Here is a 27,796-nt window from a genome sequence, read left to right as displayed (position 1 = left end):
TTCGTCACCTCAAGAAGAGGTTGAATTTCTTCTGAGATGCTCTGGGTGGAAGAGGTGAGTTACAGTCAGGTACACACACCCCCATCTCTGAGGCTGAGTCAGAGGAACCAGACCCAGTGTGAAAATGCCCCAAGAGATGCTGCAAGAGAAAGAACAGGTCTCCATCCCTGGATGTAGTGATTGTAATGAGGTCATGCAGGGGGACCTCAGAATATGAGCTCCCTGATTGGGGCTGTTATTCTGGTGCAATGAAGGAGCCCTGGCTGACAGACATGGACAGGAGTGTTAGAGGTTCTGTTCACTCAGAGCAGGGTCTGAGGGAGCTGGACCAGTGTCAGGTACACAAGGACATAAGAACTCGGAGCAGGAGTAGGCCATCTGGCCCTTCGAGCCTGCTCCGCCATTCAATAAGATCATGGCTGACCTATTCATGGACTCAGCTCCACATACCCTCCCTCTCACCATAACCCTTAATTCCTTTACTGTTCAAAAATATATTTATCTTAGCTTTGAAAGCATTTACTGAGGAAGCCTCAACCATTTCACTGGGCAGGGAATTCCATAGATTGACAACCCTCTGGGTGAAGACGTTCCTTCTCAATTCTGTCCTAAATCTGACCCCCCTAATTTGAAGGCTATGCCCCCTTGTCCTAGTTTCACCGGCCATAGGAAACATCCTCTCAACTTCTATCTTATCTATTCCCTTGATAATTTTATATGTTTCTATAAGATCCCCCCTCATTCTTCTAAATTCTAATGAAGATATAAATAAAGGGTGTCTTGGTGACGTCATACCACCCCTTGTAGAGATATTTGAGGGAACCTCTCATTTTTAAACAGTGTACCTTTTGTTTCAGACTGCACCACATGGAGAAACATCCCCTCACCTTCCAGCCTGTCAAATCCCTTCAGAACCTTTTATATATCAGTGTGACCATCTCTCATTCTGCAAACCTCCAGTAGGTAAATAAGCCCACCCCATTATCTCAGCACTCAGTCAAGTGAAGCCTCTTTGCACTGCTTCCAGTCCATTTATATTCTTTCCTCAATGAGGAGACCAAACCTAACAATGTCATGGTCTCGTGAAGCCCCTGCACAGCTGAGGAACATTCCCTTTCTATTACCCCTTTCAATAAATGCTCACGTTTCATTGATCAAATCCTGTGCCAGTAAACTAACTCTTCTGTCATTAGCACATAAGGACACTCAAATGCCTTTGTACCACAGTATAGCCAGTTCTGCTATAACACATAGTTCTTCAATATGAATTGGCTTTAATGCAATGAACAATGCTATTTGTAGAATGTGAACTTTCCTTACCTATATTGGCTATTTCACAACCTTCTAGGGTTCTACCAGAATCAAAGGATTCTTGGAAGATTACTACCAGCTCATTCACTATCTCCATTGGTACTTCTTTTATAATATCTGAGAATGTACTCCATCACAGAATCTTTCCTTACCTATATTGGCTCTAGTGTGATTCCAACCCAATTAGTTTAAATGACGCAGCTATTGTGAGATTTTCTTATAACATGAGATCGCATGAGAACGGAACCCTCGGGTTATATCAGAACCGACTGTATTCTGCAGTCTCTCCCCAGTTTCCAAGCATTTGGGCCCCTGCTCATCCACTGCTTTTATCCATCCATTTCTCTTCTTCTTTCTTTTACTTTTCCTTCTCCTGTTCTCTGCAGTTCTCTCTCACCTTTTGCTCTTCAGGAGCTCGGCTGTGTGGTGGAACCAGTGACGGTGGCGAGCGTGACCGAGTACCGAGAGATGGCGCCGGAGCATGGGCCTAGTGCAGGACTCGAGGCAGTGGCTGGTTCAAAGGCTCGCGCTCTTGCATTTGCTCAGGAGGGCTGTGGACTCTGATACTTCGATAGGTTCCAAGATGGTCTCGGCGAGTGTTTGATGACTTTGATATTGGTGTGTCCGCCCAGGTGACAGCGAGGTGTGGGACTGGAGCTGGTACCCTCTCAGCGTTGGTGGGTTCAGCACAGATGGGGTTGGTGAGTCCGGATCAAGATTCATTGCAGCGGCAGGGGGTGATCTGGACATTTTCTTTCCCTTTTGTTTCTATTTCTTTAATTTCTGCTCTTATTTTTAATTCAAACAATTGTATGCTAAGACGGCACTGGAGATTGGCAACTGTATACTTTTCACTGTACTTCTGTACTCTAGCACTTGGGTACAGGTGGTAATAAAATCTAATCTAATGTAAAATCTAATCTAATTTAAATAATTAACTGCTTTTCCCTTTTTCCTAGTAAAGTGGGTAAGTTCACATTTACCCATTTTAGCAGTTGATGGAAGCGAATGTGAACTTCCTGACTGAGAGCAGTAAATAGGTCACTGACAGAGACGTGAGAGATATGTTTTGTAGCAAATACCAACATTAGCCTTTGTCGAGCGGTTGCTGCCCATTCAGAACAGTTTACATACTTGAATGCACAAAAATGGATCGGAAACTGAATATAATGAGGCCATCTCATATCCATCACAACCTAGTTTATAAATAAAACCAGTGTCCCCTTTAGATTCCGGTGAAGAAGTTAGACACCTGACTGAAGATTGTTCTCAACAATATTGGAACGGCCCCTTTTTTTTACGGAATGGGGATCCTTTTAAACTTTCTGCACTGGGGAATAGTGAGTGATATTGAGTTAGCTCCTGCTATACACTCCTTATTTTTCAGAGAATCACAGGACTTTTGGACATTCGTGAGGCCACATTTGGAACATTGCATAAAATTCTGGTCACCCTTCTATAGAAAAGATGTTGTTAAACTTGAAAGGGTTCAGAAAAGATCTACAAGGGTGTTGCCAAGATTGGAGGGTTTGAGCTACAGGGAGAGGCTGAATAGGCTGGGCCTTTTTCCCTGGAGCATGAGAGGCTAGGGGGGAGGGGGTGACCTTATAGAGGTTTTTAAAATCATGAGGGGCATGGATAGGGTGACTAGCCAAGGTCTTTTCCCCAGGGTAGGGAAGTCCAGAAGTAGAGGGCATAGGCTTAAGGTGAGAGGGGAAAGACTTAAAAGGGACCTGAGGGACATCTTTTTCACACAGAGGGTGGTGCGTGGATGGAATGAGCTACCAGAAGAGGTGGTGGAGGCTGGAACAATTACAACATTTGAAAGGCATCTGGATATACAAGATAATTAGGGGTTTAGATAGGGTCGACAGTGAGAATCTTTTTCCACGTATGGAGCTAGTGTACTAGTGGGCTAGTGTAGGTTAGGTGGGCTTGGATCGGCGCAACATCGAGGGCCGAAGGGCCTGTACTGCGCTGTATTCTTCTATGTTCTATGTTCTATGTTCAATAAATAGGGTTTAGAGGGATATGGGCCAAGTGCAGGCAAAGGGGACTAAGTCAGATTGGGATATCTGGTCAGCATGGGTGAATTGGACAGAAGGGCCTGTTTCCTTGCTGTAAGACACTATTGTGGGTGCATAAAGATCCCATTTGGCCCATCTGCCAGTATAGGCTCCATTATCTAGTGCCAATCCTTTGCCTTTTCCCATATCCCTGCACACCATTTTCATCCAAATAAAAATCATCCAATTCAATGTGAACAAGTGCAAGGTCTTGCACTTTGGAAAAAAGAATACAAGCATGGACTATTTTTTAAATGGTGAGAAAATTCATAAAGCCAAAATACAAAGGGATCTGGGAGTGCTAGTCCAGGATTCTCTAAAGGTTGATTTGCGGGTTAAGTCTGTGATTAAGAAAGCAAATGTAATGTTGTCATTTATCTCAAAAGGGTTGGAATATAAAAACAGCAATGTGCTTCTGAGACTTTATAAAGCTCTAGTTAGGCCCCATGTAGAATACTGTGTCCAATTTTGGTCCCCACACCTCAGGAAGGACATACTGGCACTGGAGCGTGTCCAGCGGAGATTCACACAGATGATCCTTGAAATGGTAGGCCTAACATATGATGAGCAGTAGAGGATTCTGGGATTGTATTTATTAGAATTTAGAAGATTGAGGGGAGATCTAATAGAAACTTACAAGACAATACATGGCTTAGAAAGGGTGAACGCTGGGAAGTTGTATCCATTAAGCGGGGAGACTAGGATCTGTGGGCATAGCCTTAAAATTAGAGGGGGTCAATTTAGAACAGAAATGAAGAGACATTTCTCCAACCAGAGAATGGTGGGCCTGTGGAATTCATTGCCATGGAGCGCAGTGGAGGCCGGGACAGAGTTTGATAATTTCTTGATCTCGCAAGGAATTAAGGGCTACAGGGAGAGCGCGGGTAAGTAGAGTTGAAACACCCAAATGGTGGAGTGGACTTGATGGGCCAAATGGCCTTGCTCCCGCTCCCATGTCTTAGGGTCTTTTGGTCAATTCCCCTCATTGAACTTGCCTTCACATTTCCAGGCAATGCATTCCAGACCCTAAATACACGCTATATCAGCCTGTTTATCCTCACATCATCTTTGCTTCATTTGCACATCATTTTAATCCGATGTCCTGTCATTCCTGACTCTTTTCCTTTCCATTCAAAGACTGCTCCTCCCCAATTCTGCCCCTTCCGCATTCCCTGATGTCCTGCTCCAACACTGGGGCATTTGGCTTCCACAACCTGGGGGTGGAATTTACTCTTTAAACATCTTCACTTTCTTTCAGCCACTACTGAAACCTACCTGTCACCAGACCTTTGGTCCTTTGCATATCTCTATGAGCACCTTGGTGTGAAACTTTGCCTGATAATCTCTTCTGCACTATATAAATACAACTTCTTCAGGCTCTTAGCAGGCACCAAATCCAATATTGCTTAATGTTAATATTCAATCCCACTGCCTCCACACACCCCATGATCTACTTGTTTCACCCTTTTCATTTCTATTCAGGTATATAGTGCAGTAAAATCCCAATGTGTCAAATCATAGACGACCCACCCGTAGGTGTGTGTTAACTAGAGTTATGCAAGGGCTATTCCCACAGGATTGGATCTTTATGTAATCCTAGATGCCAAATTATGCAGTCTCTATCAAAAGAAACATTCAATTTTAGTTATTCATTCATTGGGTGTGGGCATCTCTTGCTAAGCAAGCATTTATTGCCCATCCCTAATTGACCAGGGAGCAGTTAAGATTCAATCACGTTGCAGTGGGTCTGGAGTCACATGTAGGCCAGACCAGGTAAGGATGGCAGTTTCCTTCCCTAAAGGACATTAGTGACCCAGATGGGTTTTTCCCAACAGTTTTAAGATCATCATTAGATTTTTAATTCCAGATTGTTGTTGAATTCAATTTCTACCATCTGTCAGGCTAGGATTTGAATGCTGCTCCCCAGAACATGACATATGTTTTTGGATTAATATTGTGGTGATAATACCCACTAGGCCACCACCTCTCAAATGGAAGCACCATAAAGTAGTAAACAACCTGTCCACATCTGATAAAGGCCTGTTTTTGATGAAGACTGCAGTTGCACATTGAAGAATGTCTGGAGTTATTTTCAGAAAAAGGTTATGATTTTATTTTATTTAGTATACTCTCACTGTCTTGAGCATAGTGCAGTCCACTGTCCTGTCAATGCGGTCAAATATGTGTTTTGTTGTTTTTATGCAGCATCTCTACGGCCTTTATGGCTTTGGCAGGGCAAGGGGCAGGTACTCATTGGTTTCCTTTAAGGCCATTGGTTCCTTTAAGGTCATTGGTTCCTTTGGAGGCATTGGTCCCCTGCGGTCATTGGCCCCTCAGGGTCATTGGTTCCCTCAGGGTCACTGGTCCCCTCAAGATCATTGGTTTCTTTAAGGTCATTGGTCCCCTCAAAGTCAGTGATTCCCTCAGGGTCATTGGTTCCCTGGGGGTTATTGATCTACTCAAGATCATTGGTTCCCTCAGGATCACTTGTCCCCTCAGGTTCATTGGTCTTCTTAAGGTCATTGGTCTCCTCAGTTGAAGAGTATATTGTATTCAACATTTGCGTTGTCTGTCCCAATGCACTGTCTACCTTAGCAAAAGCTTCCATTGTTGTCTCTGCTCTTTACCAGGGTGACCTCCTTTTCCTGCAGCATTGGACCAGAGAGCAAAAAGTTCTCTGCTTGAGCTGCCATCAACCAGGTGAGTAGAGTGTCTCAACATTGGGATAGGCAGCCATGTTCATCCCTTTCGTTGTTAAGTTGGCAAATGGTATGTTGGCCTTCATAGTGACAGGATTCGAGTAAAGGAACAATGACATTTTGCTCCAAATATACAAGGCTTTGGTGAGACTATGCCTCAAATAGGGTGTGCAGTTTTGGTCTTCTTATCTGAGGAAGGATGTTCTGGTTATGGAGGGAGTGCAGTGAAGGTTTGCCAGACTAAATCCTGGGATGGAGGGAATGACGTATGCGGAGACACTGGATCAATTCGGACTATATTCACTGGAGTTCAGAAGACTAAGCGGGAATATCACAGAGAAACCTATCAAATTGTAACTAGATCAAGGCTGCATGATCAACAGCTGCCCACTAATGATGGGGACCCAGTGATGATCAATAAAATTGCTTAAAAAAAGGGACAGTTTGGAACCCACTGAGATATTCCCAGAAGACCACTCTGGAGTGTGATCATTCGATCCATGTGTGGGAAGGTACAGAAGTGATTCTGACTCCTAGAGATAATCACTGAAAGACTAGAACAATCACCAGGAATGTATCATAGAATCCCACGGTGTCAAAACAGGCCCTTCGGTCCAACAAGCCCACACCAACCCTCTGAAGAGTAACCCACACAGACCCATTCCCCTACTCTATATTGACCCCTGAATAATGCACCTAACCTACACATCGCTGAACACTATGGGCAATTTAGCAGGGCCAATTCACCTAAACTGCCCATCTTTGGATTGTGGGAGGACACCTGCACAGACACGGGGAGAATATACAAACTCCATACAGACAGTCACCCAAGGCTGGAATCGAACCTGGGTCCCTGGTGCTGTGAGGCAGGAGTACAAACCATTGAGCCACCATGCCACCCAACTGTCCCTTTGTTTTTATCTGTAGCATCTTGGAACAATTTCCTTTTCTATAGGTTCTATAGGTTCTATATAATGCATTGTTTAGGTAAGTCAAAATAAAATTTCGGATCCAGACATAATAGGCAAGAAGAGAGAATAGGAATTGTTAGACCTATAGAGTCAATCTGTTAAGTACGGGTGAAATACATGTTCAATTTTGTATTCCTAGTTTATTGTTAAAATTAAGGGTGAAAACATTTTCGTGTTTGCCTCCTTGCAGTAAGAGAACATAACCTCATAACACGAGCAAATAACTATAATTGCGCAGAAGAGAAAGTGGTCATGGATTGCATGTCAAAGGAAAGTATCCATTATTTTTACACTGAAGTGCTGTTTTCCTCAGGGGAATACTTGTTTTTACATGTTGCATGTCTTGGGGAAGGAGAGCTCCTCATTGACGTTAATGACAAGACTGAGCTTTCGCCAAATGTTCAAAATGATTTGTTCAAGTCCCATCACGCTCTGAGTCCAGATGACTTGATGCTGTGGCAGATCAGCAACAGAGAAGGAAGGAAACGGAAGAAAGTCCTGCTGACCTAGGGAAGGACATAGTTGTATTGGAGGCAATTCAAAGGAGATTCACTAGATTGATTCCAGAGGGGAGGGGTTTATCTTATGAAGAGAGATTGAGCGGTTTAGGTTGATAATCTCATGAGTTTAAAAGAATGTGAGGGGATCTAACGCTTTCAGTCCAACTAATTCATGCCAACCATAATCCCAAACTAAACTAGTCCCACCTACTTGCGCTTGATCCATATCCTTCCAAACATATGGGCGGCACCGTGGCACAGTGGTTAGCACTGCTGTCTCACAGCGCCAGAGACCCGGGTTCAATTCCCGCCTCAGGCGACTGACTGTGCAGAGTTTGCACGTTCTCCCCGTGTCTGCGTTGGTTTCCTCCGGGTGCTCCGGTTTCCTCCCACAGTCCAAAGATGTGCAGGTTAGGTGAATTGGCCATGCTAAATTGCCCGTAGTGTTAGGTAAGGGGTAAATGTAGGGGTATGGGTGGGTTGCGCTTCGGCGGGGTGGTGTGGACTTGTTGGGCCGAAGGGCCTGTTTCCACACTGTAAGTAATCTAATCTAATCTAATTTCTTATTCATGTGCTTATTTAAATATCTTTTAAACGTTGTAACTGTACCCGCACCCATTTCTTCCTCAGGAAGTTCATTCCACATGCAAACCACCCTCTGTTTAAAAACATTGTCCCTCATGTCCTTTTTAACTCTCTCTCACCTTAAAAATATGCTTCCTAGTCTTGAAGTCCCCCACCCTTAGGAAAAGACACTTACCATTCACCTTATCTATGCCCCTTATGATTTTATAAACTTCTTTAAGGACACTCCTCAACCTTCTACATTCCAGTGAAAAAAGTCCCAATCTATCCATCTCTCCTTATAACTCAAACCCTCCATTCCTGGCAACATCCTGGTAAATCTTTCCTGAACCCTCTCCAGGTTAATACTATCCTTCCTATAACCGAATGACCAGTATTGGATACAATACTCAAGAAGAAGCCTCACCAATGTCCTGTACAACCACAACATGATGTCTAGTCCTACCTCCTGTATCCAAAGGGCTCCACATTGAAGGCAAGTGTGCTCGTTAACTTCTTAACTACCCTGTCTACACATGATGCAACGTTAAAGAATTATGTCCCCAAACCCCTTGGGATCTCTCTGTTCTACAACACTACCCAAGGCCCTATTTTTAATTGTACAAGTCCTTCCTTGTTTGTTTTGCCAAAACATAATATCCTGCATTTACCCACATTAAACTCCATCAGCCACCCTTTAGCCCATTGGCCCACTTGATCAAGATCTCTTTACTGAATCTAATCGAAGATCCCTCAGATTAAAAGGGTTTGACAAAGTAGACATAGAGCAATTACTTCCTAACTTGGGGCAATCTAGAATGAGAGGCTATACTTTAGGATAAGGGTTAGCAGATTTAAATCAGTGATAAGGAGAAATGACTACATTGTATTGAGTACAGAGGTTGGGGGGTGGGGCATGTTGTGGCTGTACAGGACATTAATTAGACCACTTTTGGAGTATTGTGTACAATTCTGGTCTCCTTGCTATAGGAAGGATGTTGTGAGACTTGAAAGGGTTCAGAAAAGATTTACAAAGATGTTGCCAGGGTTGGAGGGTTTGAGCTATAGGGAGAGGCTGAATAGTCTGGGGCTGTTTTCCCTGGAGCATCGGAGGCAGAGGGGTGACCTTATAGTGGTTTATAGAATCATGAGGGGTATGGATAGGGTAAATAGGCCAAGACGTTTCCCTGGGGTGGGGGAGTCCAGAACTAGAGGGCTTAGGTTTAAGGTGAGAAGAGAAAGATATGGGGGAGGGGATCTAGGGGACAACTTTTTCACACTGAGGGTGGTGTGTGTATGGAGTGAGCTGCCAAAAGAAAAGATGGAGGCTGGTACAATTTCAGCATTTAAAAGGCATCTGGATGGGTATATGAATAGGAAGGGTTTGGAAGGATATGGGCCAAATGCTGGGAAATGGGATTAGATTAGGTTGGGATATCTGGTTGGCGTGGATGAGTTGGACTGAAGGGTCTGTGCAGTATATCTCTATGACTCTACTTCTCACAAAGGATTGTGGAAGCGCATGGGTTCAAACTCCATTTAGGTGACATTTAATCTAAATTGACACCACGGTACTGTCAGAAGTGTCATCCTTTGGAGGAGGATCACTCTATCCCAAATAAAAATCCCAGGACACTATTCCAAGTGGAGGTAATGGATTCTCTCTGACGCCTGGGCCAACATTTGTCTCTGAACCAAAATCTTTTGGTTAATTAATCGATGATGTATCATTGTTCTGCTGCAGTAGGTGGGGTTTGCTTGTGAATCCATCTTCTCCATAATTAGGGGCTGGGTAATGAACACTGGCCCCATCAGCAACATCCACGTCCCCAGAATGAGTAAGAAAGGAGAGAGCAACTCGTATTGTGTTGTGGGCAGGACATGCCCTGGTTACACAGTTCACACCCCTTACTTATTGTTTGCCACCTCTGTGTATTGAAACCACATCAGAGCAGTACTGACTCATCCAGCCCCAAAGGGTGTAATTTGAGAACTCTCTCCTAAATGCTAGGAGGGGTCCTGTGAAGAAACAGGAGAGAACAAAAATTGTATTTTGTTCTATCTTAGTGTTCTTACTGAAAATGAAACCATTCACATGTGTACATAAAAATGAATTAGTTGATTAAAGACACAAAGACGGGGAACAAGATAAAGGGCATTTGGTCTATCAGTCTTAGCTGGGCCTATTCAGAATCTCCTCTACATCCTATTTGACCTGACTCAACTAATAAATCACAGGAAGGAACATTTTGCAAACTGTCTTGCAGAAGAAAATCAAATGGGACATTTTACGTTGCTCGTCGGGGGAGCCAGTGGCTTTTGATTGTATTAGATTAGATTCCCAACAGCGTGGAAACAGGCCCTTCGACCCAACAAGTCCACACCGACCTATTTCCCTTTGACTAATGCACCTGCCAATGTAATGAGACTGGTAATTCGAAGGAACACAAGTTCAAATACTACAGTAGCAGCAGAAGTAGGCCATTCAGCTGATTGAGCCTGCTCACTCTCTGATATCCTTTTCTGTCAAGCAGAAGACATGGAAGCTTTAACACACGCACCAACAAGTTCAAGAACAGCTTCTCCATGGCCGTTATTTGACTGATGAATGGACTCGCTAACTTTAAATAATGTTGATCATGTCCTGTGCGGTGTAACCCATATACCTTACTCTGTCCAAATTTCTTTTTAACCCTATGATCTGCACGTCCTTGCTTACTTTGTACTGCTCGAGAACAAAGCTTTTCATGTACTTAGGTACATGTGACAATACAACAAATCAAATCAAATCAAACCATTTAATTAGATCATGGACATCCTGATAATCCTCAGCTCGCTTTCTTCCTTCTCCCCAGAACTTTTTAGATAAAAAGTTATTTTTAGATTTAAAAAAAGTCTCTGTCTCAGTCTTGAATTTACTAACAACTCAGCCTTCGAAAGCCCTCTGTGGTCAAGAATTCTGCAGATTCGTTGCTCTCAGAGGGAAGAAATTGCTCCTCATCTCTGACTTAAATGGGCAGCCCCTCATTCTGAAATCATGCCCTCAGCCAGTGGAGGAATTGAACCCACACTGTTGGCATCAGTCTGCATCACAAACCAGCCATCCAGCTCCCATGGTTACTAACAAAGGGATTGTAGACTACACATTCCAGTGTCTTCTCCTTTTTATATTTTTATGTCTTACCTCCACCCATATGGATCTTATATCTTCTGATCCTCAAATCAATTCTTTGCATTATATTTATTCCATCTTTTACCAAGCTACTACACTATCCTTTTATTCCTGCATGTCATTTTGAAAAGTTACATACCCCTGAATATGTAATTCCCAGTTTAAAATTCATTTTGTAGTGGAACATGTAACCCACCCTCTCTTTGTTGCAGTCCCTTAATAACTAACTTGATGACATAGTCTCTCTCTCTCTCTCTCTCTCTCTCTCTGTGGCATATGAAATTTGAATTCAACTACTTAACAAACCAAATTTTGTGTTGGAACCTGTAACACACACTCTCTCTGTTAAGTTCATAAGACCATAAGACATTGGAGTGGAAGTAAGGCCATTCAGTCTATATAGTCCACTCCACCATTCAATCATGGCCGATAGGCATTTCAAAGCCACTTACCCAAACTCTCCCCATAGCCTTTAATTCCTTGTGAGATTAAGAATTTATCAATCTCTGCCTTGAAGACATTTAATGTCCCAGCCTCCACTGCGCTCGGTGGCAATGAATTCCACAGTTCCACCATTCTCTGGCTGTTGCAGTCCCTTAATAACTAACTTGATGGCACAGGCTCTCTCACTGTGGCATGTCTTATGAAATTTGAATTCAACTAATTAACAAACCAAGATGTAAAAGCCAGTTACAGTTAGTGAAAGTAGAACATTTGTTGTAAAAACTTATTTCATTCACTCAATTTACTAGTGTCTTTTCGGGAAGGTAAACTGGTTTTGGTATTTCGAATTCAGATTAACCATTTTGGGTGGTGCAGCACTTTTTTTAATTCTGTTGGCACATTGTTGGCTTTGTTAGTAAACCAGCTTTTATTGCCAAGAGCAGGGTTATGAATTACTGAGGTGGGTCTGCATTCATATGCAGGTGAGAACAGCTGTTTCTTTTTGTTCTCTGCAAAAGATAAAGTACCTTGAGACTTCACCTGTCTCAATAACGTAGTCCATTCTGGAGAATAAGCTGAGAGAGAGTCAGAGACAGTGCATTAGGGTAGAGAAAGAGGCTGTGCCAGAGGAACAGAACTGAGCCATAGGAAGAGAGAGAGAGAGAGAGAGAGGGAGTATCATAGAGGGTGTGCCAGAGAAAGAGAGACAGAGAGCGAGCTTGAGTTATCGAGTTAGATATTTAGAGACATAAAGAGAGAGAGCACAACGGACTACCCCGCAAAACCTCTGCAATATTGCAGAGTTGTCATTTATTGATAATCGTAACCCTGAGAGCAACAGATCTCACCCTGAGACCTGCACCATGACAGCACTCACCCAGACTCTCTCAGTTTCCATCCACCTTCTCCTCAGTCTCCTCACCGTCTGCACTGCCTACAGGTAAGTTCCACCTGAAACTGGTACAGTTTGCAATAAAGTATTGCTGCTTTTTAAAGATGAACTTTTCTGTTTAAAAGTAATTCCACTTTGTCATTCAGTCGGGCAGAGAACGCACACAAGATCTGTTTGTAAATTCTTTTACAACAGTTTTTAGAGTTCTGTACAGTTGGTTTCAGATTGAGAATTGCTTTTGGGGTTGATATTGTTTATTAACTCCTACTTATCCCAAAAACATCAGAGATGGAATGATCACTAGGCATTTTTATCCTGCAACCTAATTATGTTGAAACCGCTCTGTGTGAACAACTTAGTTCTTTCAAAGTGCAATATCAGATTTCAGAAAGTAATTCAAATATTGGTTAAATCTACTTGGTATGTAACTATAACAGAGAAACGGTGCTCATATTTCTTCCCAAGTTTAGAAAGTTATGTTTTTTTCATGTATTTTCAAACTATATCTCTTGTTCACTTGTCTCAGCACTTGTATGGGGAGATGAAGGCATATAGTGTGGCTAATGGGACATCAGCAAAAATTTAACATACTCTGAAACAGTCAAAGTGTTATGTGTACATTCATAGAGAGGGAGAGAGACAACCTGAGGATCTGCTGTCCCCCAGAATAAGGATTCCCTATGTCTGTGCATGCTACAGGTTCAGCCAATAGATCAGTGTCACAGGAACATGGGAATCAGGAGCAGTAATAAGCCATTTGGCCTATCAAGATCTTGGCCGAACCAATAGTGACCTGAACACCATATTCTTGTCTACTCCCGGTAACCTTGGAATCTCTTGCTGCAATCTGTGTGGAAATGGATATGTTTCAGTCTTTTTCAATCATTGGCTAAATCTTCTGAAACATTACCCCATTTTTAATGGTATAGTGTATCAATGTGAATATTCCTATTTACATCTTGGGACCTTAATCAGTTTCCCCAAGTGAGGCAATCTAGAATGAGATGCCATACATTTAGGATAAGGGTTAGAGCATAGACCATTGGACTGTACAGCACAGGAACGCACCCTTCGGCTCATGTTGTTATGTTGAACATAATTTAAAATTAAATCAATCCTTTCTGCCTGCTGTTTGTCCATATACCTTCATTCCTTACATATTCATCAGTTTATCTAGAAGTCCCCACCATAACTGCCTCCATTACCATCCTGGCTGCATGTTTCAGACTCCTACCACTTTCTGTGAAAAAATGTGTCCCTCACATCTCCTTTGAACTTGCCCCCTCTCTGCATGACCCCAGACATTAGTAGTGGGTTTAAAACAGAGATACAGAGGAATTACTTCTCTCCAAGGGTCATGAATCTGTGGAATTCACTCCCCCAGAGTGTGATGGATGCTGGTACATTGAGTGAATTTAAGGAGGAGATAGATTTTTCACTATCGATAGTTTGAAGGGTTCTGGAGAGCGGACAGGAAAGTGGATTTAAGGCTGAGATGAGATCAGCAATGATTGTATTATATGGCAGAGCAAGCTCGAGGGGCTGAATGGCCTACTCCTCCTCCTAGTTCTTATGTTCTTGTGTTCTAAATTCTTAATTTGCATATTAAAAGGAAGCCATTGGCTGACAGCAACAGAAATTATTGGAAATTGCAGAGCCATTCTGAAGAAAGGTCACTGGACCTGGAGCATTAACTCTGCTTTCTCTCCACAGGTGCTGCCAGGCCTGCTGGGTTTTTCCAGCAATTTCTGTTTTTGTTTCTGATTTCCAACATCCACAGTTCTTTGATTTTTTTTTTCCTGACGTGCAATTCTGGTCTCCTTCCTATTGGAATGATGTTGTGAAACTTGAAATGGTTATAAAAGATTTACAAGGATGTTGCCAGGGTTGGAGGATTTGAGCTGTAGGGAGAGGTTGAATAGGTCGGGGCTGTTTTCCCTGGAGCGTTGGATGCTTAGGGGTGACCTTATAGAGGTTTATAAAATCGTGAGGGGCATGGATAGGGTAAATAGACAAAGTCTTTTCCCTGGGGTGGGGGAGTCCAGAACTAGAAGGCACAGGTTAAGGGTGAGAAGGGAAAGATATCGGGGCAACTTTTTCATGTAAAAGTTGGTACCTTTATGGAATGAGCTGCCAGAGGAAGTGGTGGACGCTGGTACAATTACAACATTTAAAAGACATCTGGATGGACATATGAATAGGAAGGGTTTAGAGGGCAGGTGGGACTAGATTGGGTTGGGATATCTGGTCGGCGTGAACGAGTTGGACCGAAGGGTCTGTTTCCGTGCTGTATATCTCTATGATTCTATGATTCTATTAGTGGTGACATTGAACACTTGGTGATCAGACCTGACTTGTATTGCTGATGTTTATGCTGGTGGTAGTGTTGCTCAAGGGGAGGTAAGGATGGGGACCAGAGGACAATGACACGTTGCAGTTTAACCAACTTGTTAAGACAGTGAAAATCAACCCACTTGAATCTCTCTACCCACTGATGATATTACCATTTCTTCCAATCCTCCTAACTCAAGAAAATTGAGATCATCTCTCATGCCCTGTGGTGCAGTCAATAGTGTTGTTTGTGTCTCTGTTGAGTGTGGGAAGAGCAGGAAAAAGTCAGCAGGTCAGGCAGAGTCTACAGAGAAAGAACCGGAGTCAAGGAGTTGGATTTTATGGAGGAAATAGGAGCTCCATCTCCCGGGATGAAAGTTGTGTGCTGTCCTGTTATGATCAGGGTCCAATCCCTCAGTTGCCACCAGCTCAGCAGTGCCACCGGGAGCCGTGGCCATTACTGGGACTGCACTTGGATGACTTCAAAGCTTTTGACCTGGAATATTGAATCCGAGTGGGAGTTGTTGGGAGAAGGCAGACAGGCTCCAGGAAGACGTTGATGGGTGGTCTCTGAGGCCAGGTGGTGTTGTTGCTGCAGGACTGGCCATTGATGCCAAGAGACCTCTCTGTGGTCCAAAGATTGACCAAAAAACAGAACCCATGCACCGCACACACCACCCAACCCCAGATCCAAACTGGAGGGTTACAAAAACTGCAAGTTAAAGTGCAAGGGAGAATTTTTTATTGGCCACTGAAGCAGCTCAGTTGGGGTCTGAATGGGATTTTAGAATTAGAATTAAAATTAAGCTTATTGTCACGTGTATTCAAGTATTCAAGTATTCAAGTACAAAGTCACCATTACCACCGTCATCTTAGGTACAAAGTAGAAAAATAAAGAAATTCAAAGTTAAGTGTTACAGTTTTTCTTGGTATAAAGTCGAAAAAAAAGAAGAATTAGAGTCCTCCTTTGGCCATTGTCCTGTGTGTGCTCTACACTGGGCTTACACTCCCTATGATGGCTCAATCTCCACCACAATGGGCTCACTCTCCCTCCCCCATCTTTGCACTGGGCTCACTCTCCCTCCCCCTTCCCCACACTGGCTCACTCTCCCCCCGCACACTGGGCTCACTCTCCCCTCCCCCTCCCCCCACAATGGGCTCACTCTCCCCCCCACACTGGGCTCACTCTCCCTCCCCCTTCCCCCCCACTGGGCTCATGGGCTCACTCTCTCCTCCCCCCCGACACTGGGCTCACTCTCCCCCCCCCAACACTGGGCTCACTCTCCCCACCACACTGGGCTCACTCTCTCCTCCCCCCCCCGCCCCCGCACTGGGCTCACTCTCCCCTCCCCAGCTCTGGGCTCACTCTCCCCTCACCCCTCACACAGGGCTCACGTTGGAGAAACTCAGCACATTTGGCAGCATTTGTAGAGAGAGAGAAACAGAGTTGATGCTTTGAGTTGGTGACTCTTCAGACGATTCTTCTCCAAATCGAAGAAGTCATTGTGGACTCAAAATATTAATTTTTTTCTGCACTGGTGCTGCCAGACCTGCTGAGTTGCTCCAGCATTCTGTTTGCTTGTAATACAAATGGGCCATTCAGCCCAAGTGGTACCTGCTAGCATTTAGACTCAACATTAGTCTTTTCCTACTCCTTTTCAGCTCACTCAGTCTGCACCCCCCCCCCCCCCCCCCCCTTTCCCATCCTTGAGAGGTTTGGTTCTAAGTTGAATGAAGTGGCTAGGTTGAGAATACACTGAGTCATCCAGAGAAGACTCTGACACTGATGTATACTGAAATGGCTGATTTCAGCAACGGTGGGACTAAATACAAGGGACAACGAAACAAAGTCTGCCAGGGTTTCTGCCCTACACCATCGTCCTGTGACAACCTGTCCTGGACCTCCCACGTAGATGTGATGGTCAAAAGAGCACAACACTGCCTCTTTTTCTTCAGGAGGCTTAGGAAATTCAGCGTCTCCATACGGACCCTCACCGACCTTCGCAGGTCCACCACAGAAAGCATACTGTCTGGGTGCATCATGTACGGTACGGCAACAGCTCTGCCGAGGACGGTAAGCAACTACAGGAGCTGGTGTGCACAGCCCAGACCATCATAGAAGCCAACCTTCCATCCATTTATATGTCTTATTGCAGCAGAGAGGCTTCCAACATCATCAAAGACCCATCCCATTCCTGCGATGAGCTCCTACAACCTCTTCCATCAGGCAGAAGATACAGGACCTTGAACACACACATACACACCAGCAGGTTCAAGAACAGCTTCTTCCCAGCCATTATTAGACGAATGAATGGACTTTCTAACTCTTGCTTAATACACGAGCCGTGCAGTGTAACTTGTCCGCCTTGTTCTGGCCGAATGTTTTCCCCCCTATGATCTGCCTGTACTGCTCTAAAACAAAACTTCTCACTGTACTTAGGTACACATGACAATCAATCAATCAAATCAAATCAAATCTTGATGGACTGTGTGGAAGATCAAGTTCCGACAAAAAATGGTCACGGGCTTCGCATAAGCTGCTCACACAATCACTGAGCCAACTCGCAGATGAAGTTATTTCTCCCACCATTTTGTTAGTTCACAGTGATTGATATCCTAACTCCATCCACCGCCCTCCACATTGTTTTGTATCCTCCAGTACATTTGCCCAGTACAGTTGCCTGAATAACAGTTTGGAAAATTTCCATTGACCCCCCCACCCCCACCCCCAACAGTAGTATAGAGAGTCCCAGATTCCCACCCATTCCATGTTGTTGAAGAATAAGGGAAAACCCAATCCAAACTGAGGTGCTAAGGAACTTTGTCCCTAGAGGGCAGCGAGCATCTGGAATTCTCCACCCTCTAGAGTGGTGGAGGCTAGATCACTGGAACTATTTAAAGCGGAGGTAGGTAGAGGAGTGCGGAGTTGAGGGCATGGAAGAGGAGTTGAGGACTGGAGGAGATCCGCCATGATCTTATAGAATGGTGGTGGGGCAGGCTTGAGGGGTGATTGATTGACCAATTTCTGGCCTGAAACCCCTCAAACCTGCTCTGCTATTCCATATGATCTGACTGGGGCCTCAACCGAACATTTCTGCCAACACCTGATACTCTTTGACTTCAATCAAAAACCTTAACCACTTGGAACACCTTGGTTCTGACTTCGGCCTATATCTTGGGGTGGATGAGCATAACAGGGGAAATGAACCAAAGGAATGCAATTAATTGGGTAACCTGTTTCTTTTTTATCCATTGAAGGCCGACCTACATTATTACAGCACCGAAGACTGTCTACCACAGAGATAACATGACGTTCACAGTGTGTCCATTCCTGGACAGCCAACTCCCTCTCAGAGTAACAGTTCAAATCAGCACGAGCAAACAGAATCTGAGCAGTGCTGAAGGCACCTTCGCCCAAGGTAAGATAACAGAACAATCTCAGCATTGTTACGCTGCAGATGGGGAGGTCGTTACGCCCATTGTAATTACTCGGGCACTCTGAGCATTTTAACTTTAATTGCCAATCTCCAGCCTTTTCTTCATAACCCTGCACATTGTTCACATTGTTCCTATCTCAGTCACCATCTGATGCCCTTTCCAATGCCTCAGTTAAACCTGCCTCCACCATACATTCAGGCAGCGTGCCCTAACTACTTGCTGTGTGCAGAGGGTTCTTTTTTCTTAATTCCCATTTGCTGATTTTGCAAAACACTTTAAAACTATGCTTTCTGTTTCTACGAGCGGGAACAGTTTCTCTCTAACTGCTCTATCCAGGCCACTCGTGATTTTGAAAACTGCTGTTGAGTCTCCCCTTAGCCATCGCCAAACCAAGGGGAACTATCCCAACTTCTCCAATCTTTCCTCATCACTGAATTGTCTCATCCCTGGAGCAATTCCACTTTGCACTCTTCCCCCAATGCTTTCACATCCTTCCTATAATGAGGCATCCAGAACTGTATAAATATCCTAGCTGAGGTCTAACCAGTGACTTATAAAATATTATCGTAAGCTCCCTGCTCTTGTAAGCTACACTCCTAATAATGCTACCGAGAATAATGTATGCTTTGCTCGCAGCTCGCTCTACCTATCCTGACATGAGGCTGAGGTCACAGGGGGGTAAAGGTTCCAGGAAAGGTGCAGCATAAATTTACAATTCGTTAAAATGATAAAACTCAGGGAGTAGGAGTCTTGTCTCTCAGAGACAGAGAATCTAGGGCTGTAGACCCACAAAATTAGGCGAGCTCTCTCGACGTTCCTTCACCCAAATGTAACATCACACCAAGAATCACCCTGAGATTGGATATAAAACGATTCTGTGACACCGTTTTGGAGAATGGCAGGGGGCTGTTTCCCTGGTATCCTGGCTGATACATATCCTTCATGACTGAATTAGATTATCAGACCATTACATCAGTGCTATTTGTGGGATCCTGCTGCAAACAAATAATTTGTCACTTTGCCTACATCATCAAAAAGTAAACCTGATTGTCTTCAAAATGTTTGGGGATGTTCTGAAGTTGTGAAAGGAGCTATCTAAATTCAAGGCTTCTCTTTTAGGATGGTGTCTTTGGAGTTGTGCCCCCTTCCCCCACCCCACCCCACCCCCGTGCCCTTCCTTAATCCACACCTCCTTCTCCTCCTCCCCTCATCCTCTTACCCCTTGCCCCATCCACCTCCTTCCCCTGCTCCTCCTACCCTTCACCCCATCCTTCTCTCCTCATCTCCCTCTTATCCCTTTATCTCCCACTCTCCCATCCTTCCCCTTACTCCAGAATTATATCCTCGGGGTTTAGAATCTCCCACCAGGGGAAAACATAATCCAGGCCGCCATTTTAGTGTGGTACCGATGGAGTGCTGCACCACCACAGCTGCTTTTAGCTGGGAGTTCAGTCCAAAGCCTTGCCAGCCTTCTGAGGCAATTTGTTTTTATATTTATTTACTGAATGTCGGTGTCACGGTCTGGGCCAATATTTATTGCCCATCCCTAAATCCCAGAGGGCAGTAAAGAGCCAAACATATTGCTGTGGGTCTGGAATCACAAACAGGCCAGAGGAGGTAAGGAGGGCAGATTTATTTCCCTAAAGGATCCAGATGGGGCTTTCCTGACAATTCACAGTAATCACCATTACACTCTTAATTCCAGGCTTTCCACTATCTGAGGAACGTGAGTGTGATTAATCCTCCTGCACAATTTAGCAGTAACCCACAACATGGTGTATGTACAGGAAGGAATCAGGTATTTGACCCATCTGCTCCATGCTAGAATTTATGCTTCACACAAACTTCCTTCCATGCCTCTTTATCCCTTTCTTTCAGTATATGAATGTCACTGGTCTCTGATCTCTGAACTCCCTTCTTAACAGCATTATGAATGTCCTTACATCCCAAGGCTATTTTCAATTTATTCACAGGATGTGAACATTGTTGGCTAGCTCAGCATTTATTATCCATCCCTAATCACCCAAAGGGCAGTTATTATTCAGCCACATTTCCTGATGAAGGGCCTATGCCCGAAACGCCGATTCTCCTGCTCCTTGGATGCTGCCTGACCTGCTGTGCTTTTCCAGCACCACACTCTCAACTCTGATTTCCAGCATCTGTAATCCTCACTTTCTCCACATTGTCTGTAGTCACATGTAGGTCAACAACCGATTCATGATCACTGGACTCTTAATTTTTCTTGTAAATTATTGAATTTCAATTCCACATTTACACTGTGGGATTTGAATCCATGGTCCCCGGCACATTACCTGGCTTACTGGTTTAATAGCCCAGTGCTAATACCACCAGACTAAATGTGAAAAAGTCCTAACCTCGATATCTTGGTGAAAGGCAGGAGAGTTCTGAACATTAACAGAAACAGAAGTTGCTGGAAAAGCTCAGCAGGTCTGACAGCAAATGTGAAGAGAAATCAGAGTTAACGTTTCAGGTCCGGTGATCTTTCTTCAGAACTGAGTTCTGAACATTACTTATTTCTCAACAAATAAAGATTATCTTGTAAATATCATGTTGGCTGCCTTGTTTTCTCAATAGTTAATCAGTGACTGATTGTGAAGTGCTTTGGAACACCTTATCCAAGGTGTAGTGACATTCTCAACTCAATATTTGGCTTTCATTGGCGGCGGGATTGAGTTTAAGTGCCGCAAAGTTATGCTACAGCTCTATAGAGTCCTTGTTAGAGCACACATGGAAAATTGTGTTTAGGGAGGGTGCAGAGGAGACTTACCAGGATGCTGCCTGGACTGGAGGGCATGTCTTATGAAGAAAGGTTGAGGGAGCTAGGGCTTTTCTCATTGGAGCGAAGAAGGATGAGAGGTGACTTGGTAGAGGTGTATATGATGTTGAGAGGCATAGAAAGAGTGGATTGACAGTGACTCTTTCAATTGGTGGAAAAGGCTATCACAAGGGGGCGTAATTTTAAGGTGATTGGAGGAAGGTTTAGGGGAGATGTCAGAGGTCGGTTTCTTTACACAGAGAGTGGTGGGTGCTCGGAATGCACTGTCAGCAGTGGTAGTAGAGTCAGACACATTAGGGACATTTAAGCGACTCTTGGATAGGCACAAGGAAGTTAGTACAACGAAGGATTGGCAGGTTAGTCTGATCTTAGAGTATGGTAAAAGGCCGGCACAACATTGAGGGTCGAAGTGCCTGTACAATGCTGTATTGTTCAATGTTCTAATACTGAAGGGTCATCATCAATTTCACGCAAAAATACCCCAGAGTTAACTTGAGCTCACAACCTTCAACGATTGAAGTGACGACATTGCTCAGTGATCCACAGTTTAGATGGAAAGTTGTTGTATGTGGGCACTGGAAAGGCTGATACTGAAGAGTGCCATAAGCACCCCTCATTGTGAAAATATCGAATGGACTTGTGGGCAGAACAGCGTAGGATCTGGAAGGAGTGAGACAGAATATTTTGTCCTCCTCAAAGTTTCTGTAACTATGTTTCCCATGTCAGTGTAACCTGTTGTTGACATGTAACAAACTAAATCTCATTAATCATAAGAGATTAATCTGGTTAGACGAGGGAGTGAGTTGTCTCTCCCACACTAAATCAAGTTAAAAGTCACACAACCCACTATGATATAGTCCAACAGGTTTAAAAAACACTCTGAAAGCTAGTGCTTCCAAATAAACCTGCTGGACTATAACCTGGTCTTTTGTAAGTTTTAACTTTGTCCACCCCAGTCCAACACCGACTCCTCCACACCAACACTAAATCAAAAATGTCCTGGAGCCTCCTACACTTCAAGGGGAATGTGGCAACAACTTTCACCATTAGTAACAGCTCATACAACTCACTGGAGAAAGGTAACACCCGAAACATTGACTTCCCCACCTCCTGATGCTGCTTAGCTTGCTGTGTTCTTCCAGCTTCCTGCTTCTCTACCATACAGTGGAATGAGCTGGCTTCGTCATGCAGTAGGTTTAACTCCAAAACGTTGTGCTGTAAATAAGTCCTAACTTGCCTTGATAACCAGGTGCATTAGTCAGGTGTTTTATCACACGTTCGTTAATTTTTTCACATTATCAGAGCTGTTGCTGAGAATTCCAATTTCCTCTTTTGAATCAAAGCATTAATTCCCAACTAAAATCTTGTAAAACAGATATGAAATAACTGTGCAGAGGCCAGTATCCCGTCACCATGTCACTGTTTATTTACCTGTGCACAGTACATGAGCTCTGACCACCCAGCTCAGAGCCAGTCCCTAGAATGAGGTGACTTGCTGAATCTCCTGTATATATCTGTCAGCATTTATTGCCTGTCCCTAATTGCCCAGAGGGTAATGAAAGATTAACCACGTTGTGGGTCTGGAGTCACAGTAAACCAGACTAGGTAAAAATGGCAGATTTCCTTCCCTGAAGGGTATTGGTAAATCAGATGGATTTTTATAAGAATTGGTAGTTACCAATACAGAACATAAATTTTAATTCAAGATAAATTCATTTTTAAATTCTAGATGCAGCAATGTTGGGACTTGAACTCACAACCTCTGTCATATTATGCTGGGCTGCTGCATTACTAAACTAGTGACATTACCACTACACCTTCTTGCCTTACTAAACTCATTGTTCAAGTGGTCATTGTTTTATCTGGTTCTGATTTCCTGGGACTATGGCCATTGTTTCTAAGAAGCTCTCTGTCCCTTTCTTTCAAAACCCTGAACGTTCTCTTCTTCATCAACTTTCTCAAGTCCTTGTCAACACTTGAATAAAAGCAAAACAGCATGGATGCTGCAAATCTGACACAAATGCAGAGAATGCGAGAGAAACTCAGCAGATCTGGCAGCATATGTGGAGCAGGAAACAGAATTGATATTTCAGGTCCAGCATAACTCTTTTTTTAGATTAGCTTACTTACAGTGCAGAAACAGGCCCTTCAGCCCAACAAGTCCACACCGACCCTCCGAAGAGCAACCCACGCAGACCAATTCCCCTACACTTACCCCTTCACCCAACACTGTGGGTAATTTAGCATAGCCAATTCACCTAACCTGCTCATCTTTGGATTGTGGGAGGAAATCAGAGTACCTGGAGGAAACCCCCACGTAGACACAGGGAAAATGTACAAACTCCACACAGACAATTGCCTGAGGTGGGAATTGAACCGGGGTCCCTGGTGCTGTGAGGCAGCAGTGCTAGCCACTATGCCACTGTGCCACCCACCAAAGCACCTTTGTCAATGCTTTGTTATAATCGATGCTCAAGTCTCGTTCCCTCTGAATCTATTTATTCACAAAGCAGTGTCACCCTTTGCTTTCCCAAGCCTATTTTCTAAGTGTGCCTGCATTTATGGGGGACACCAATGCCAACTTGAGCAAAGAATGCATGTGGGCAGAAGTGTATTGTTGCAGTTCAACATTGTCTGACAATTTGATTCAGCCTTGCTTCAAACTAACAACATCATGCAGAAGAGCAAACAGCAGCCCCAAACCTAACTCCATTCAACACATGCAGGGAACTTTCAGGGGAAATTGCAAGCCTAGCTTATCTCAGCCTGTCCACGTTCTCCAGTCTTGAAGATTGGCAAAGTTTCTACTAAGTAAAACCTCAGTAGTGATTGTCAGCCACTGGACCTTGGAGTTCCCTGATTGGGGCTGTTAATCTGGTCCAATCAGGAAGCCCTGGCTGACAGATAGAAATAGGAGTGTTTAGTTCGGAGGACCTCCTCGTGGGTCTGCTCCTGGGCCTGGCCAAGCTGACCGTAAACAGGTCCAGGCAGCGGGCCGTGGAGACGGTCGTTAGGGCTGATTGCCTGCCCCTCTTCCGCGGTTACGTTAGAGCCCGGGTGTCTCTGGAGAAGGAGCACGCGGTGCCCACCAACACCCTGGAGTTGTTCAGGGAGAGGTGGGCGCCGCAGGGAGTGGAGTGCATTATTTCCCCCTCCAACTCTATTTTGATTTAATCCCTGCCCTCCCCTTCACTGTTTGATCACACAGCATTGCCCTTTGATGTGAAGGGCAGTGTTTGTCACTGGCCACTCGGGTGTTTCCTTTCTTCCTGGTGGTCGAAACTGAATAAAGCTTCGTGCACCTTGTGTCTCTCACTGTGTCTCACACCTGCACACACACAGCATGGGTGCTGGGGAAAAAAATTAAGCACTGCTGCAGTTAGGCAGTAGCGTGGGGGCTTTTAAAAAAAAGAAGAAAGCAAAAAAAAGAAAGAAAAAAATAAACAGGAGTGTCAGACATCCTGCTTTCTCTGAGAGCTCGAAAAAGAAGAAATAGGAGTGTTTAGTTCGGAGGACCTCCTCGTGGACCTGGTCCTGAGCTTGGCCAAACTGCCCATAAATAAGTCCAGGCAGCGGGCTGCAGTGAGGGTCATTGTGGCTGATTGCCTGCCCCTCTTCCGTGGCCACGTTTGAGCCCAAGTGTCCCTGGAGAGGGAACATGTGGTGTCCACCAACTCCATCGAGCAGTTCAGGAAGAGGTGGGCACCTCAGGGAATGGTGTGCTTTATTTCCCCCTCCAACACTATCTTGATTTAATCCCTGCCCTCCCCTTCCCTTTTTTTTTTACCACACAGCATTGCCCTTTGATGTGAAGGGCTCTGTTTGTCACTGGCCACTCGGGTGTTTCCTTTCTTCCTGCTGGTGGGATATAAGTAAAGATGTACACACTCGTTATTTTTCACTGTGTCCGACATCTGCACACACACGACATGGGTGCTGGGAGAAAATAAGCACCACCGCAGTTAGGCGGGAATGTGGGGGGGAGAAAGGAAAAATAAAATGAAGAAAGAAACCAGAAACAGGGGTGTCAGAGGTTCTGCTCACTCTGAGAGCTGGCTGTGAGGGAGCTGGGTCAGTGTCAAGGACTCTCCATGTGTAGATAAAGGGTGACTTGGTGACGGGATACCAGCCTCTGGGGAGTTATTTCAACCTCACTTCTTGTGATTCCATCCTGTTGTCACCTGATGTGATCAGAGAGGAAATGAAGATGTCACTGGCCATTTTGAGCAGAATAAAAGCCCCAGGGTCTGATCAAGAGAAATGGTGAATACGTTTGTGTTCAGGTTGGATTGGATGTGCATCTGTGCATGCACAGGTAGATCTCGCTGCTATTTTTAACTGTCTATCACCTGGATTAGGAACACACACACTATTATTTTAAAACTCCTTCTGCATTAATGAATTAATTTTCTTGATTTGATGAACTCATCAAAAACATCTGAGAAATTGGCACCTTGGGAATTAAGGTGGAACTCTCTAAGAACGGGGTTGGTTCAATTTCCTTACTTTTTTTTACAGCTGCAGATTTAACAGATTTCCCGTGGTATAAGACAGTATAACAATATACACATTTATATAGCACCTTTAATGAAGTAGAACTTCACAAGAAGTTTCATGGGAGCCTCATCAAAGAACGTTAGACACCTAATCACATGCAGAGGAAGAGAATTTGGATTGCCCAGTCCAAAGCTTGGCCAAACTTGTAGGCTTTGGTTAATGTTTTTGGTGGCGAAAAGGAGTTGGGGAGGGGGAGTGTTGTTGGGAGGGAATTCCAGAGATTGTTGCCCAGGCAACAGAAGGAGCAGCCACCAGTCTTGGAGTGACTAACACTGGTAACGTTCAAGAGACCAGAGCTAGAGAAGCTCTGAGACCTGACCGGGATGCGGGGCTGGAAGAGGTGACAGACATATGGGTAAAAGAGAGGCCAATTGGGGTTGTGAAAACAAGGAGAGGAATTTCAAAGTCAGTATAGCACAACTCTCAGGAGAGTTCATTTGGCCATTCAGAAAGAATGTAACAATGTGATATTTTATTCCCTCTGACATTTTCATTACAGCTGATTAATGGGAGTTCCTTGCTGTGTTGTGTCTTTCAGGTTCTATGGGAAAATTGGTTCTCCCAACAGTAAGTATTTAAATACAATGATGAAGGTGTTTGAGGTAGGTTCAGTAGGGGGTTTGATGACACTGGGTATCGAATCCGGGTCACGATCTCACAGATGAACAGTGTTCAGGAACAGTCAGTGAATCTGTAGGACACTGTGGGACACAATGTGGAGGATTAAAAAGCATGAGGGTCCAAGAACAGCTTTCCCCCCACTTTCTTTGAACTTTACTTTCTTACTTGTGGAATGATTCGACATTGAGGATACCATAGGGGTTGATTTTCGTAGTTGTGATGTGTGTTTCTGTTTTGACCGGAATGGGTGCAATGGGCCGAAGGGTCTCCAGTGATGTAGATCTCCATGATTCTTTCACTCTATGGCAAAGCACTATTCTTTCTCATGGTGAATATTGCAAAATTGTATGCAGCAGACTTAGAGGCCCAATTGCAGTTGTCTGCAAGTGGAGGGATTAAAATTGGCCTCAGGATCCAGCGACATCTGCCCCTCTGTGTCTCCACACGAAAATAAAATGTTGCAGATGTGAAAACCTGCAATAAAATCAGAAAGCACTGGGAATGCTCCATAGGTCTTGCACACCTGTGGAGAGAAACTGAGTTAATGGTTCAGTGCTCGAGGGTGCGGCATGGTGGCTCAGTGCTGCCTCACAGCCCCAGAGACCTAGGTTTGATTCCACCCTTGGGTGACTGTCAGTTTTTTTTCTCATTTATTCATTCATGGGATGAGGGCGTTGCCGGCTAGCCAGCATTTGTTGCCCATCCCTAATTGCCCAGAGGGCAGTTAAGTGTCAACCACATCACTGTGGGTCTGGAGTCACATGTAGGCCAGACCAAGTAAGGATGGCAATTTCCTTCCCTATAGGACATTAATGAACCAGATGGGCTTTTCCCAACAATCGATTCATGGTCATTACTAGATTCTTAATTCTAGATTTTTATTGAATTCAAAGTCTGCCATTTGCCAAGGCAGGATTCATGCCTAGGCCCCCAGAACATTACCTGGATTTCTGGATTAACAGTCCAGCGATAATACCAGTAGGCCATCGCCTCCCATGTCTCCCTGTGTCTGTATGGGTTTCCTCCCACAATCCAAAAATGTGCAGATTAGGTGATTTGGCCATGCTAGATTACCCATAGTGTCCAGGGATGCCTAGGCTAGATGAGTTAGCCATGGGAAATGCAGGGTTATAGGATTGGGGGGAGGTACGTCCGGGTGGGAAAGGTCACTGCAGACTCAATGGACCAAATGGCCTGCTTTCACACTATAGGGATTCCATAGAAAAAGCTAAAGATCCAAATCTATGGGTTTTAACCAGGTCAATAAGAAAAGGGTATTAACAGGAAAGACAAGAGACAGATGGAAGATGTGCAATAGGTGAGAGACAGTGAAGGTTAAATGACAGACTGCACATGATAACTTTCCCAATGTGTATTTCTGAATATTTGTTGCAAGAAGAGCAATTGTTGTGCTGTGACATTTTTTGTCGTCT

At 44.3% G+C, this 27,796-nt stretch overlaps 1 protein-coding gene across 1 annotated transcript in view; it reads left to right on the top strand.

Annotated features, from left to right (window-relative positions):
* The first annotated feature begins 12,246 nt into the window (after positions 1-12,246).
* cd109 (CD109 molecule) overlaps positions 12,247-27,796 on the top strand; it is a 142,426-nt gene continuing 126,876 nt past the window's right edge. The window contains exons 1-3 of the mRNA XM_087991108.1: positions 12,247-12,667; positions 18,209-18,369; positions 26,281-26,309. Coding sequence (XP_087847234.1) covers positions 12,591-12,667; positions 18,209-18,369; positions 26,281-26,309 — 267 coding nt within the window. The 5' untranslated portion in view covers positions 12,247-12,590. The remainder of the gene's footprint in view (positions 12,668-18,208; positions 18,370-26,280; positions 26,310-27,796) is intronic.

Source organism: Chiloscyllium plagiosum, unplaced genomic scaffold (genome assembly GCF_037043375.1).
Source record: "Chiloscyllium plagiosum isolate Xiang-an unplaced genomic scaffold, Cpla_swu_hap1 HiC_scaffold_10, whole genome shotgun sequence".
NCBI lineage: Eukaryota > Metazoa > Chordata > Chondrichthyes > Orectolobiformes > Hemiscylliidae > Chiloscyllium > Chiloscyllium plagiosum.
Note: the sequence above shows the minus strand (reverse complement) of the source record. Positions and strands in the feature narration are given on the sequence as shown.